Source organism: Anser anser, assembly GCF_964211835.1.
Source record: "Anser anser genome assembly, chromosome: 13".
NCBI classification, from domain to species: domain Eukaryota; kingdom Metazoa; phylum Chordata; class Aves; order Anseriformes; family Anatidae; genus Anser; species Anser anser.
Window position 1 is genome coordinate 522553 of NC_139734.1, and position 15440 is coordinate 537992.

The window sequence follows — 15440 nt, forward strand, 5'->3', positions numbered from 1 at the left end:
AGAATAAAAACGATAACGGGACATGAATCGTGCCCTTAATAACAGACATTGGGCAGTGAAATCACCGACTTCTGCAACAATACGTGCTCAGGGAACTGACTAAAACCCCTCCTGCATCGGCCATGTAATAGCTAGGCAAACATCACATAATACTTCCCTCCCTCATGTACACCAAACCTATTAAGGCAACCATAGTAGTGTGATAACGTGATTTTTCTCCTCCAGATCAGCGTCAAAGGCAGCTACGCTAGGTTTGCTCATAAGTTCAAACGCTGCTTTATTTATTTATTTGAATGCCATTTTTCTTATTTAGAAGGATTTCCATAGGGTGACAGGCCTTTAATGACACTCACGACTCAGAAACATTTGCCGATGCAGTCAAACGGTGTCTATTAACGCGAGGCACTGAAGTTAATTGGTATTAAAAATGAGCCAAAACGAAAGGCAAGTATCTGCGTGTCCAGCAGAATGACAGCGATCATCACCATTTGATCAATCTTCCCTGTGAGTTCTATCTGCAAGTTACTTTGAGGTAGCGCTAGAAAGAAGCGGTTGGTCCAGAGCATCCCTGCAAAAAGAAACATCCACGGCTTAAGTACCGTTTACTCTTTTGGTATCCTTTTAAGTACTTTTTACCCGTTTCGGACTCCTGCCTCTTCCCGGCTCACTGATGACAGCATTAGCAGCCCCTCAAGCTACTGTCCTACAGCCTTTCCCATCAGTGAAGAGATAGGAAAAACCCCACTGCTTCTTGGAAGAGAAAACCAGCAGGTTTTTGAATAAAAGCACTCTCTGTTGCAGCTAGGTACAATGAAAAGAGTTTATGAAATCATTACGGGACATTCTTGTAGAAAACTTCCTCAAGCTTGGAAGAAAAAAAAACATTTCAGCTAAGTAAAACAGAAAATAACTGGAAGAAGTGAAGTATGGCGGTGTTGGAAAAGTTGCTTCAAAGACTTGTTTAATTAAAAAGAAGGAAGAAAGCAAGTTCCTACTGCAATCCCATCTTTGTCAAACTGATGGCGGGCACCAGTACGATGTGTTCAGCTAACACAGGCTGGAAGTTGTAACTGCAGCTGTGAAGTTTACCCAGTAAAAAGACTCCGCAAAGCATTCTAGCAGTTCCGATGCAATCACTGCTTCCTGAATTTGTGACTCACGGTTAACACGGCAGTACAGGAAGAAGTCTGGCATTCACTGTGCTCTTACGGTAAAGAATCTGCCCTGCGCACACCATCCCAAGCCAGGTATGCGCTCCTAACAGGAAAGGACGATAGGCTGATAAGTCTCAGCAGAGGGAAAAAGACATCAGAGAACTACTTTATAACAGCAGCACGCGGGCTGCAACCAACGTTCTCTTCCTCTCATCATTTTCATTTCTGTGGACTCCAAGAGAATACACTCCCAACATTTTTCAGCTCTGGAGAACAAACAGCCCAACCAATCCCATTCACTGAACTACAAAACTGGTATTTTCACTATCTAGTCCGGAAAAGGAGGCGCACGTCTCTAACGTACAGTGTAGAGACCTTGTTAATAGGCAAAGTCTGCATAAAATAGGTGGCCACAGCCTGATTTTCTGACGTTCAGGGCCTTGGGTCACACACCACCACAGTATCAGACTTAATGAAGTCACCAATCTATGTGGGCCTCTCGTTACACAGGTCACATGTTATGGACCAACCTCTCAAAGGCCAAAAACCAGCACTGATACTGCCGGGCCAACACACATCTGTAGCATCCCATTTCTGGGTGACAACACAATGAATGTTTCCACAAAGTACTCGATGCAACCTAACTACTGTGTTTGGTGATGCAAAGCAAGCCGTGTCAAAGCAGCGTAGCACCCAGGCACATTCCTGGAAGATGTTTTGCTGCTCACGTTGAAGAAAATAGATAAAAAAAATCCTGTGCAGTTTGCACTTCTGAGCTCAAGTACCACAGCTATGCACTACAATTGAAGTGGCATCAAAGCTTGTAAGGTTTTGAAGCTTCAGCACTGCCATCCAAATTCAAGGAGGCTGCATCTATTATCTTGAATTTGCCCCAGCTCAGTCCCCTGAAACAATTCCATAGACACGTACAAGCAACCCTTTTCACACCCAGATTCTTTGCTTCATCTATTCCACCTCTACCTTGTGTCATATTCTTATTAATCTGCCCCTCAAAAGACTCCCTGGCTCACACAAAGAAGCAACCCAACAAATCCCTGTTCCCAGCCACGTTGCTTTCATGCTTTGGGAAGAGTTAACTGCAACAGCTCTAACTGTGATGCCACCTCACCCCCTCCACCTATGTGAGGTTCTTTGCCTTCTGTCTCCTCCTACGTGTACACCTGCACTAGAACCAGGAAGAATGTGCTTCCTACAATACTCCAAGAGTCTCTTCTGTTTCAGGATGTCATCATTTCAATTCAGGACTGAAAGTATTCCTAGCAAAAACCCAACAGCTAATAGCTAACAGAAGCAGTTGCTGGTGATCAGCTACAAGTAACCTGGAAGTACTGAGGAGTCACAAAAGAGAATTTGCATTACATTTAAGAACAGCATGCAGCTTAGGACCACTGCTTTCACTGACTACACTAAGCCATAAAAAAGAACTGGATTCTTACCTGCCATCACAGCAATTATGGTTTATGTTGCCCCCAAAACACACACGGCAGTACCAGAACTGTGTCAACTAGCTTTAACAGCTTCCCCAGCTATTAAGTACAGTAATTTCTGCTTCCTTTTTTTTCTTGGAGGAATATTCTTTTGTTTCCAGCCTCACTTACTTATTATACACACTGTTAATTAGCAACTATTTCTCCATACTCATAGGGTTATGGAGTCCCTATGACTGGAAAAGACTCTGTACCCTTCAAGATAAGAACAGCATAAAGGCAGCAACTCGCAAGACTGCTCTAGCTTAAAGCAAAGCTTTCCTCATTGCTCTCATCTCCTTTGACTTGAGTGCTGTCATCCTTCTACCAGAGCTTTAAAAACTTCATTACCACGAATGAAGGAAGACCAGAGCAATCAGAGAGGGTAGCAGAGGGTATAACTTAAGGAGCTGTTACTAGGATTTTTTTGTTGTTCCTGGTGGACTATTTTTCTCCTTGCCAGCAAGGAGGGAAAACCAGCAAGTTGTTTTCTCCAAGATTTTTTTTTTTTAGGTTTAAGAACACGGATTATGTTGTAGCAATTTCTTCGCTGTAAAGCGTCAGCTGAGAAGTCTAACAGTAAGAAGGGCAAGGGAAAACTGAATGCTGATGCAGAGAGTGCCAGCAGACATCATCCTCATTCCACGGGATGTTTGTAGCTATGGCAGTTGAAGTCTACACTTCCATATGCTTAACATACCCTATTTATAAGCCGATTTTAGCTGACCTAGCATGTATCAGTAGTACAGTTAGAGCCAGCAGCCTGCAGGAAAAAGTGGGCACAGGTGTTTCCATAGCAAGGCCTGTGAGTGTCTCCCATACATACTTCCAGTCTAAGCAAGCACATGAAAGGCTTGGCTTGTCGCTTACCTAAGGAACCAGGAAAACAAGGGGAAGCTAGATTTTGCTTGTGTCCTAATGCCCATATAAAAATAAAGACAGATGAAATACCCTTACTACCTTGTTAAATTCCATAAGCCGGAAGAGAACGTGCTGCACACAGGTACAAGTAAAATCCCTTGCTGGCAGGTTTGCAGAAACAAATTTTTTATTTACACAGGCAAGTCTATCTTTAGACCCCATTTACCTCTTTACATTTCTCGAATATTTACATGACTTCATGATGCTCCAAGAAGGGAGTGATGAACAAAAAGATTACAGAAACTGTCAAAAGCATAGCAAAAAAAACCCAACCTATCATTGTGCTTTAAAACTTATGAGCTAGAATAATGTAGAAGAAATGTAGTTTTAGCACTTTGGTCCTAACGGTCATGCTCTAGAAGACACTTAAATAGCAGAGGGGATTTCAGAAGTGACCGTATCCAGAGGTTGCCAGTGACAATTCATGAGTGAATCGTAGAGTTCTTCGCTTGTCTCCGTGAATTGTCTGTTCATTTCATCAACATCCAAGTAGAGCTGTGGATCTGAAAATAAAAGCCTGGTAAGTCCAAGTATCAAATCTGAGGCATGCGCACAAAAAAACTTCATGTGAAATGGCTAACAAAATGTATTTTAAGCTAAGTGTAATAAGCTATTAGATCTACTAATTTTAGTGAGGTATTTAGTCCTCTAAAATTTTGAGCCTCACAGCTCCAACTTTTGGGAATTTGTATATTAGAAGGCTGGGACTAGAACTGTCTTTCAAGATAAAGACAAAGACAATGTTTAAGATAGTAAAGATAACGTTTACGGATAATCAGCCATGAAACCCTCCCAAGAGTCATTTAATTCACTTCTACGGCAATACACGTTACATAGGATAGTTTCTAAACACTAACACAAAATGCCTCCACGTGAGGAACTTTGCAAACCTTCCAGGACACAAATATGTTTTGTACCGTATTTGTAAGTGCAAGCTGAATCCTCCTTTTGGAATCTGCAACATAAGCTTTTACCTCAGGGTGGAGAACAAAGCTTTTGCATATTACTGAGTTTCTAATATAAAATCTGTTTAGCGGAACCAATACAAAGAACAAAATTCTGTCTTAGACCATTTTCAAATGGGAATGAAGGCACAGGTACAAGAAACCTGCTGCGAAGCATTGACAGTGTCCCGTTTTACTTGATGCGGTCAGTGTATGCTGTATCAGCTTTAAAACCCCAGCTGATTGCAGATCAACCCCACAGAGGTTTGACCTCAGCTGAATTTTCAAGATGTTCTTCATCCAGTAGAGGTTGGCTTGTATTGTTAAAAGGCACAAGGATGGCTAAACTCAAGTGACAATGATAGAACCCTTATTACCGTCAGTAATTAGGTCATCACCGATTGCAGTCATAACTGAAGATTCCTGAAAGACAGAAAAGGCTAAGTTTAATCATAACTCATTTCAGAAAGCATCACAGATTCAAAGTGCTGCAGTCTCAACCCATTCCTTCTTCCTACAACTACAAGGATAGATGGCATTTTATCTATTTATTTTTAGAAGAAAGCCAATATTACAGTACAGGTTGGAAGGGACTTCCGGAGGTCACAACTAATACATTGACCACGATAAGACCACTTAAAACAACTGTTTAATTTGCTTTAAGCAAAGCAAATCAGAAGAATCAGAGCAAATCTGTACAACGTATTATCTGTGAAATATTTTCTTTACAGCAAGCGTGCACTATCTTTACCTCAAAAACAGCTGGAGCCATTAAAGAATCTCCTAAAGAGCAGTCTCCAACAGCTTGCATGCTGTCATAGGGAGCATAGGAGCTGTAGCTGTAGTCAGCGTAAGCATCGTAACTCCTCTGTGAGTGGTAGTTCTGGTAATCTTGGCAATAATCATTATAGTTGCATGACTGGTACCGCTGCAATTCTGCTTTCAGTCTGAAACATGAGAAGTTGCATACAGTCAGAGAACAAGAGACTGTAAACCCAGTTCTGAACTTAAACAATTTGTCAGCTTACATACTTCAAAGCTTAAAAGGAAGCTTTCCTAAACAGTCACCTAAGTGACAGCTTAAGTCACAGCTCAAAACCTCATTTCTATAGAAGCAAGCATCCTCACCTTTGCCAATACCAGAAGGAATTGTTCTCATGGATTAACTCCAGAGCCTTGACATGGTTACCTGTACACATCAAGTATTTTTAGCGTTGGCATAAGCAAGCTGCTGCTATGTCTCTGTGCTTTGCTAAAGATTGATTTAAGACCAGAGACATTTATCAAGCACAGCTGCTTTAAAGATACAGTCTTAACCCTTCTATCTTTTGTTTGGTTAATTACTAGATCTTATTTCCAGAAAGAAGTGAATGGAGTCAGATTATCCATTTCAAAGAAGCATCTGACACTGCCTGTCAGTTTGCCATGTCTACCTCCACCTGCTCAGTTTTTTTGTTTGTTTAAAGTCCATTAAACATTCAACAGCTGCCAACTATACCGCTCAGGTGAAGTCAGTCTTGCTTAACAACACAATCGCGATTCTCCAGCATGACGCCTTATTATTAGTGGGAGAATTACAAAATACGCTGGTTCTTAAGAAGAAAGGGCCAGCTGATTAGCTTTCACTACTTTCCCTTTCAAGATTTTCTCAGGGGCAGCTTCAGACTAATGACAAGAACCAAGACAAGTGCTATCTGTACTAAAACTGAGGTACACTGCATAAAGAACATTCAGATAACCCAGCTGCATATTCAAAAAAATCCGCTGTTTAGACTTGTCTTCACTGATTCTGTACAGGCAGACCTCCTGTGTCTGCAGTGCCCAGTTTCTCTGACTTGAATTGGGGATGCAGAGAAGTGAGTTCTATGCTTTTGGGGAAGAATACAAGCTGAAGGCATTCTGAAATAGCTTCCAAACTCAGCAAACATGAGGGACAAACTAATCCAATGGCTGGGTATTTCAATGCTAAGAGAGCACGGTACTCAGCCATTCAGAAACGTATTACTGATGTGTATTTTAATACCTACATTTGTTTCAATACTGCAAAGCTACACAAGTTCTAATAAAGAGGTAATCCATTGTCTTGTTACTGTAGTAAACAAACAGAAGATACATCATCTTAGGTCTTCTGCTTCCAACTGCACTCTTCCTACATACAGTTGTGTAGGGAAGGAAAATCTGAAAATACTGTTGACGTTCTTCTGGATAGCCGAAGCAAGAAAACATGTTTGTGGCTTATTCTTGTTTTCAAAATAAAACAATATTAATTTAATCAAAAAATTTTGGCAAAGAAGTTTGGACAGTGCTCTCTTGGAGAAGAGCATTTCCATTCTAAAGCAGAAGGAGGCAACATTTGCAGAATTATGCTAGGTAAACAGAAACAGAAGTGTCATTTTTTACTATTTAACAGAACACACAAGCTAACCTCATGAACATACTGAAATTGTTTATATGAAGTCCTGTTTTGTCAGTATCCTGGATCAAAGTTCATCAAATTTGGTATCAATTCTTTAACCGTTCAGAGACCTGAATTGCCTTAAATAAGTGATAGAACTGAGCCGGTAGAGTAAGAAACCCTCTCAGGAAGTGCTAAGCTTTAAACTCCCCATTGCCCTAAGCTCATGAAAAGCAAAGAATAGCATTCTAAACCTGTTCTAGTAATAACGCCTTTGGCTTTCCCCCTGCGTTCCCATTTTTCCCCCCCACTTCTTTCCTTTCAACCCACTGTAAAACTAGTTATGTGCTTCTCTCAAACTAGAGGGAAAGCTCTAAGAACAAGAACTCCCTAGCATATAAAACCACTTGTTGTCCCTTCTACCTTATGCAGGCCCAAACCTGAAAATATTTACCAATGCATTCAGCTTTGCTGCTGTTGAGAAACAAGGCTGGTTACAATGGCAGCTAAGCCCAAGTTGCGCTGTCTGGCTAGACTTAACAGTTGGATTCCCCCAGCCATCCTGAAGCAGGTTGATGAATCCAGGGAGTCAAAACATAGGACTTCTGCATTTCTGGTTTTGTAGACTGCATCCTGTGTGCAGCCACTACAGCAAGGGCCACAGACTTTCCAAAGGCAGAGCTACAAGAATCTGATTATTTAGAATAACTGTATCAATGCACAACTCCTTGGTTACCTTTTAGAAATTCCTATGCTCAGCCGGATTCCTTTTCCCCCCAGACCTGGTGCGTTCTGGCAGTCTTGCAGTGCCCTCATCTGATCACCTTGCTCACCAAATCTGACATAGGCATACCCTCTACTATTTTCAAAAGGGAGAAAACCAATTCTAGTATGCATAACAGTTACAAAGCTAACGAATTCAGTTTCTGTCTTCTACAAAAAACAGAAGATAGCAGCTACTATAGCTTCTATTACTTAAGCAACCTCTCTGGCATGTGCACGTGCACAGAAAAGGCTTTCACCAAATTAAAAAACTTGGGCCAGAAACAAAAAGCTTTGCAGCAACTTTCTAGCAGCAACTGCTTAGTTTTTAGGGGGGTAGAGTTTTTTTTTTTTTCTTGTTTGTTGATAAATGATAGAAAACAGAAAAGTATGTCCCTTTTACGGGGTTGGCAAACACAAGTTTTGATGAAAACTCTCCCCCCCACACACAATTTTTGTCATTTTGTTTAAAATAATTACTTTCTTTGTTAGAGGATTTGACAAATTTGATTTAGTGTTCTATCAGTTTGTCCTCAATGCTGAGTGAAGCAGTGATGCTTACTTTAGCCCCAAAATTTAACTGAACTGTACCCACAATGCTGAATTAGGGAACAACGTTAAGTAGGTGAGGTGTATTCAGTGCTATAAAATTAAAAATAAATAAATAAAATAAAAACCACAAAAAACCACATGAAGTGGTTGTTGGTACTTTGTGTATGCTGTACATATTCAGCTAAGTCTTGAACTAAACTTAACTTGCAGGGGATGAGAGAGAAGACTTTGCCTGCAGAACAGCGAGCAGAACCATCTGAAAGGTATGACATCTATTAATTTAAAACTTACTTGAAGGAAGAAAGAAATCTCCTTTTTCAGTACGGTCTGCACCTGAAAGGTGGTGACAGTTCTCAGTAAAAGGAATGGGAAATCCAATGAAAATTTTGTATTTTGAGGGAGCTGCAAAGTCTGGATTGTGTTTGAAGATCAATATAACTTTGAGAAAATTGTTGTTTTTATGAAAGGAAGGAAGATGAGCAAGAATAAAAGTACTGATACACCACTTTTTATCCCAAGTTTATCTTCTGAGTAGGATACGAAGATGGGAAACGAGGCACGTTATAATGCTGTATCCACAGAAAGGATCTTTGCTATTGGAGGCCTAATTTTTTCCTTCTACAGGAAATATGGCTCATTTTGTAGTTTAACTAAATCTGTAGCGTTACAAATTTTGCTTTGACAGATATTTCATGGTTTATAACTCAGTTTACTTATAACAAAATAATTTGTCCCTCCTAATGTTCCCTAGGGGAAAAGCTATTAGTTTTAGCTATTTAATTGCTTGCAGTTTGAAAGCTCTGTCCTAATGGGATGATTCTTTCTGAAGCATTCTTTAGAAGGTGAAGTAGGGGAAGTGAGTTACAGTTCAGGAGGATGTTTATTGATGTGTTTTTTTCTTTATTTTTTAAGCAAAAACATGGAGGAAGATTTATGATTTATTATTCTTTTTTTTAATACTCCTTTCATGATGAAGTTAATTGTCTGCTTTGAGTTCACATGAAGACCATGTGTTCTTTAGGATCATTTGAGGCCAAATGCTAACTCATCTCTAAAATAAAAAAAATCCAGCAGAATTAATTGAATTTCTTCTTGAGGAGACTGCTTTGTGTTATACTGCTTTCTTGGTTTAGGTCAAATGAGTTATCCTCCAGATAATATTGATGGCTTTTCCTTCTGGGCAAATGGTGTTTTGGGTAATAATGCTTGAGTTAAGGGACTTTGCACTCGGTTTTTAGGGGGTTGCTCTTTTCAAAGAACAGTAGCAGGGAATTTTGTCGACTCTATGCTCATCTGCCAAGCAATTCTTATGTGACCATGGGCATTCTTTGGCTTGCAGAAAGAACTCAACACTTTGTTTTGGCATCTAAAAGTTGGACTTCACAACAACCACCTTTTCAGGGGTGGAAGCGACTGGCTTTAAGGTTCTGGTACAGGTGCAATCAGGTGCTGGGTTTTAATTATGTTTTTTTCAAACTGTTCTAAATTGTCTCTGTTAGAACTCCTTTCTACTTCTCCATTTAGGAAGGAGATACAGCAAACTCATACTGCTTTTGATTTCGTTCACAAAGTTTATTGCAGTGCCCTACCTTTTGTTTGTAGAGTAGGTAGTGGTGGTAGTGTTTTTTGTGATGCTGGTCTCTGTTGGGTGCCATGTTCTGGAGCAGGAGCACCACACTGATCTGCTGGCAAGAGTCCCTTTGGACAGTTGAGTTGGAATACTCAGTAAATCTCTGGCCCACCAATGCTATATATCTATGCGTGTGTGTGTATATATATATATATATTTTATATCCTGAGTCCAATTGTAGATTAGACTTGCTTGAAGGCTGACAACTGTCTTTGCCCCCTTGAAGCTCACAGGTGTTAACAGAAAGAGGAATATGGGCTGTTATGGGCAAGCGATAGTTGTCTGAATGAAGATCTATTTTGATGTAAGACTTTTTTCAGAATTCTAATGGATTGACAGTTCGGATTAGAGAAAAGTCTGAGCATATGCCTTAGGGATCTGTCTTCCTCTATGCAGTTACAGTGCTAAGCAGGCTGTTGTCAAGTATTTGACAAGTTTAGACCAGTTCTCCTCCTCAGTATTGTGGGAGTTTGACCTGGTGTCTTCCAGTGCGATCTAATGCACTTCTGTACTGACTGACTGATTGGCTGCAAGATAAGCTTTGATGTCACGGTTTTTCCAGGCATACTTCATTTTCTTGCCATAGTACTTTTGTTAGAGTTATTCCCTATTCCACTTCTGGTTTGGGTTATTTTTTCCCCATTTCCTCTTGGATTAGGATATCTTTCTGGTTATGTGCTAGGCTTTTTTAAGTACCAGAAAAATGCCTTTGTATGCCTTACAAAAGGGATCTGTATTCATGTCTGAAAAGACTTCTGGAATGTTGGCATACCCAAACACCTCTGCTGTTCCTGCTGATGGCCACATGAAAGCCAGAGCTGCTTCTGAAGCTTAGGCCATATTACCTTGCCACACAAGTCTGAGGCGTCCCTATTCTATCAGAGCTGTTGGCAGTGTTTCCCATGTGTATGTGTGCATATGTGCACTCTTTCTGTATTTTTGTGAGCTGTTCTTTTATATCCCTGCAAAAGATACACGTGCATCGCAGAATCAGAGAACCAGTCCTATTTAAAGGAAGCACTGGAAAATAACAATCTAAATCAGCTCTTCTATTTCAGGTCTTCTGGCTTAGTCATTGTTCCCATGTGAACGGTGCACTTATGTATGTCCTTTTCATTGCTGCTGTTAATAAAGTTTTTCCTATTTAGAACATCAAGTATTTACCAGCGTTTAGCAACTTGTGAGACAGCTTTAGTTTTTTTCTGATCAGCAGGTTTCAATTCTAGGACTAATAACAGCTCTAATATCTTGAAAAAAAAATTTGGCTGGTAATTTCTTTTTCTCTTTTTTCCCCCAACTTCTGTACTGTCGTGTGCTAGCAATGTGACCAGCTACAAATTCAGTACTGCTGCGTCCAATGGTCTGTCTTCAGGAGTGAGTAGCGGAGGCGGCAAAATGAGAAGGGAAAGAGGAATACACTATTTATCAGGAGCTGTACAAGAACAGGTAAGTGACTCTTAAATTAATTGCTGTCACTGAGCTTACTGAAGTAACTAGCTAAGTGTGTCAGTTTTATTGCATCATAGTAAATTATAACAATACCGCTTTATTTTTGCATTGTTTTTGTTTTCTTGTGGGTTTCAGAGCAGGCTCCAATTGATTTCCTGTGTTTGAATACCTGAACTTTGCTTATGTAATTTTGAAATTTTTAATTCTCTTACCTTGGAGATTCTTCAAACTATAACATTTCTCGTTAGCAATTGAATGAATGAGTCCTAAGAAGAGAAGTTTTGGTGAAGGTTTGTATAGTTTTTCTACAGGAATGATACTTGAAACGAGTGCCAAGTATAAAAAGAAAAAAAAAGCTTAATTTTTGGTTTCATATTTAAGTCATACAGAAAGATACAGGCCAAGAGTGTGAAAAAGAGTAGTAGAAGAGAGCATTCTGCATGTCTGCTAACGATGACTCAGTTTTTGATACTCACCAAACTCATTGTGAGAGAGTTTTTTTCTCATTTTAATAGGAAAAATCTATTCCATAAAACTATGACCATGAATATTCAGATTATTTTTTCTTTTATTGGATGTTATATAAGCTGCCTGTAAGTTAATTTAAGTATTTATGTTAACATTAAGTATTTAATTAATATTAAGTTAATATTAAGTATTTAAGTTAATTTAAGTTTCAAATCATTAAATGGGACTTCTGGATGATGCAATATAAAGAAATCGTAAACACTGTTGTTTATTCCTGTAACGCAAATAAAATAATGGTCCAAATATCAAAAGTTCCATAAACTTTTCAAATCAAAACTGTGAAACAGATGTAAGCTACAGGATGCACTGAATATCAGTAGTACCAACTTACATCCCTGCCTAGTCATTTCTAAGTAGATCATGATAGTACTGTACAAATTTTGGTCAGATTTTCTATGCCATTTAAAACATAACTCATCCAATCTTAGTAATCAAATAAAGTAAGTGGCAGGGATGAAAATTGAAGTTGTTAAGAGGCTCTCTTCTGATTTTTATATTTGCATCCTGATACATGGTATAGACTGTATTTACCAGAACACAATCTTCAGTGCTGCTAGTCTGACTTTCTTTGGTGCTTTTTGTGTTTAGTTTGGTTGTTGAACCTACCTGCTTCTTTAAACATTACCTTTTTCCACGTTCACTGCTGTAATGACTTTAGAAACTTTGGCAGCTATCCTGCCTAATTTTGCAAGAGGAACACTTTCTCACTTGTCTTGAGAGTGTACTCTTAATTGAAGCCATGCGAGGGTAGTTAGAAAGGATGATGCTTCTCCAGAGCTTTGATGACTAAAGTATAGAAAAGAAAGAAAAAAAATGTGATCTGTGCGTCTCTGTTCTGCACAGGTTTTGAGTTAACTTTCAGTGTTCTTGCTGTACAGTTGTTGAATAGAGTATAATGTGGAAGCAGGCCTGCCATAAATTAAAATGACGTGGTAGACAGAGGTGGGGAGATCGGGATTTCTTCTGGAAACTTGCTTTCTCTTAATTTGTATGGATTTTTGTTCTATTTAATTTTGTTAATAAATTGGGTGGGATGGGGTGAGAAAGTAGTATGTCTTGTATAAGAAAAATTAAAATTTGCAACTTTAGGAAGTGGAGGAACCAGTGCTACCGAACATACCCCTACCCATCAGTGCTGCATCGCTGCCTCAGTTCAATTCTAGTTTCGTTGGTAGTAGCGCTGTCTCAGCGTCACCGAGCGCTGTTTCAACAGCAGCAATGAGCACGGCAACTCCAGCAGCTGCGACGGGCATGGCAAATCCATCAGAGGTGGAGGGCATGACAGATCCATCAGAGGTGGAGGGCATGACAGATCCATCGGAGGTGGAGGACTTGACAGATCTATCAGAGGAGGAGGTGGAGGACATGATATATACAACAGCGACGTCGGGCATAACATGTTCAACAGTGCCCTCAGGCTTGACATATCCAATAATGGCGGCGGGCATGCCATACCTGCTGATGAGAAAGGACATATCAAGGTCAACAGCGGCAACGACAAGCGTGGCAAATTCAACGGAGGCGGCAGGCATGGCAGATGCAGCAGCGATGGCGGCGGGCAAGGTAAATCTTTATGCTATAAATAATGTTTACAATGAGTATACTGCTTTATTGCGAGTTGACTTTTTCTGTGGTGCTCATGAAACTAACAAATATTAGTTTCTACGCAGCTGAATGAATTGGGGTTGTATGCCAGTTTGGGGAAAAAGGCATAAATGTTTTGATTCTGCTTCTCTCAGTCTTAGAGCCTGCCAACTCCCATTTAACGTGATTGTATAACTGCTTCAAATGCTGTGGAAGTCTGCGGGGGAAGGGGGGTGTGGACTTTATGCCACGTTATTTATAGTGGTTTTGGCAGGGGTAGAGTTAATTTTCTTCGTAGTAGATGATGCTAGATGATGCTGTGTTGCAGATTTGTGAGCAAAACAGTGTTGGTAAGGCACTGGTGTTTTAGCTGTTGCTGAGCAGTGCTTACACAGTGACAAGTCCTTTTCTGTGTCTCACGCTGCCCTGCCAGCGAGGAGGTCGGGGATGCACAAGAGGCTGGGAGGGCACTCAGCCAGGACAGCGGAGCCCAGAGGACCGAAGGGATATTCCACACCATTTAGCATCGTGCTCAGCAATAAATGCTGGGGGAAAGAAGGGGAAGGAGTGGGGAGTATGTACAGGGTTATGGCATTTGTCTTTCCAGGTAGCCATTACATGCGATGAGTCATTAATGCTACCTCAAATTTAACAACTTTACTTCTTTATTTCCAGTTCTTTTCCCTGTTCCACTTGGAGGGAGTGAGCGAGTGGCTGTGTGGTGCTTAGTTGCCTGCAATGGTTAAACCACAACTTTATTTAAGTTATTAAATTAGAGGTAACGTGGTCATATGAGCCTCACATAGAATGAGCCTAGGGTGCAATAATTGTCATATTATTGCAATAAAATAAACATTAATCTGTTCCAGAGTACTTGAAATATTTTTTGTACGGTTTGAAGTAGACAGCTGCTTTAACATGTTGAGGTGTTTGCTGAAGTTCTTGGAGTATCATTGGGCTGAGTTTGCCGTTCTTCAGCTTCCTGGCTTGCTTTTCCGTGCATTTAGACCTAAGTAGCATCTCCAGCTTTTCCTCTCAGTTTCTGGAATTTGGTTTTGAAGATATTGTCCTATACCCACTTGGAAACTTCCCTGTGTTTTATTATTACTTTTATCTGCAAAATAACTCAAACATCAGGTTTTTCGACGTCACTGCGGGACTTCTGTTGGGTAGTGAATTCAGGTAGTTGTTGCTCTTCAATATAAACCTTTAATTCTTTTGAAAATACAGATACAACCAACAAGTACTGTTAGCAGTCCTGAGTTCGCATTTTCATCTCCAGTTGTGAAATCTACTGAGGCAGAAGTGCTACCTACGTCTTCTGTAAGTAAAATAATAAAGGAGCTTGACTTTTTTTCTTAGGCATTTAGTAGGCTGTTGCAGAACACTAAAGCAGAATCTGCCTTGATGGAGAAAAGTATGTAGGCTTCTGGCTTATAATTTGTCATTCAGCATGCGTGCTACAAATGTGAAGAGCAGCTTTCAGATTTGGTTTTGTGTGTGCATTCGATTGAAGTTCCTGTGGCTTGAGAATCTGAAAAACCTCTCTTGTTCATAGCAGATTGGGTTTACATTTAGTGTTCCCGTTGTAAAATCGGCAGAACTTTCTGGACCCAGTGGTACTCCAGTGACGCCCTTTCTTACCCTAGGTAACTGAAACTTTAGCACTTCAGATCTGAAGTGCTGATTTTCCTTTTTTTCTTTATTAAATCTTCAATCTGTCCTGTCTGCGCATGCTAGCAATTCCAGGCAGTGTTGGACTTCTGCAGTATTTTTCCAGTGACAGATCTGCTTTTATAATTTTTGTTTTGTTTTGTTGCTTTTTGTTTTGCTTGTAATCATAAAGCATTGCAAAGTAAGTAGAATTTGTGAAGATTCTTATGTGAGAAGCATGAAAGCTGGAAATTCTTGTTTCTAACAAAAGTGAGTATAATCTGCTCTAACTAGGTCACATTGTGAAAGCTGTTTTTGTTTTCTTTTGTTTCAAAAGACACCACCACCTCAACCAACATCAACACACAGAAAGAGGAGGTC

General features: G+C 40.0%; 1 protein-coding gene across 1 annotated transcript; it reads right to left on the bottom strand.

Moving 5' to 3' along the window:
• Positions 1–3671: 3671 nt before the first annotated feature.
• On the bottom strand, positions 3672–5802 carry LOC310880924 (uncharacterized protein C6orf52). The gene is made up of 4 exons (XM_083797463.1): positions 5635–5802; positions 5258–5453; positions 4884–4929; positions 3672–4065 (listed from the first exon to the last, which is right to left on the bottom strand). The coding sequence occupies exons 1-4, from the start codon at positions 5703–5705 to the stop codon at positions 3929–3931; spliced, it is 450 nt and encodes a 149-aa protein (XP_083653589.1). The 5' UTR covers positions 5706–5802; the 3' UTR covers positions 3672–3928.
• Between the last annotated feature and the right edge of the window lie 9638 nt (positions 5803–15440).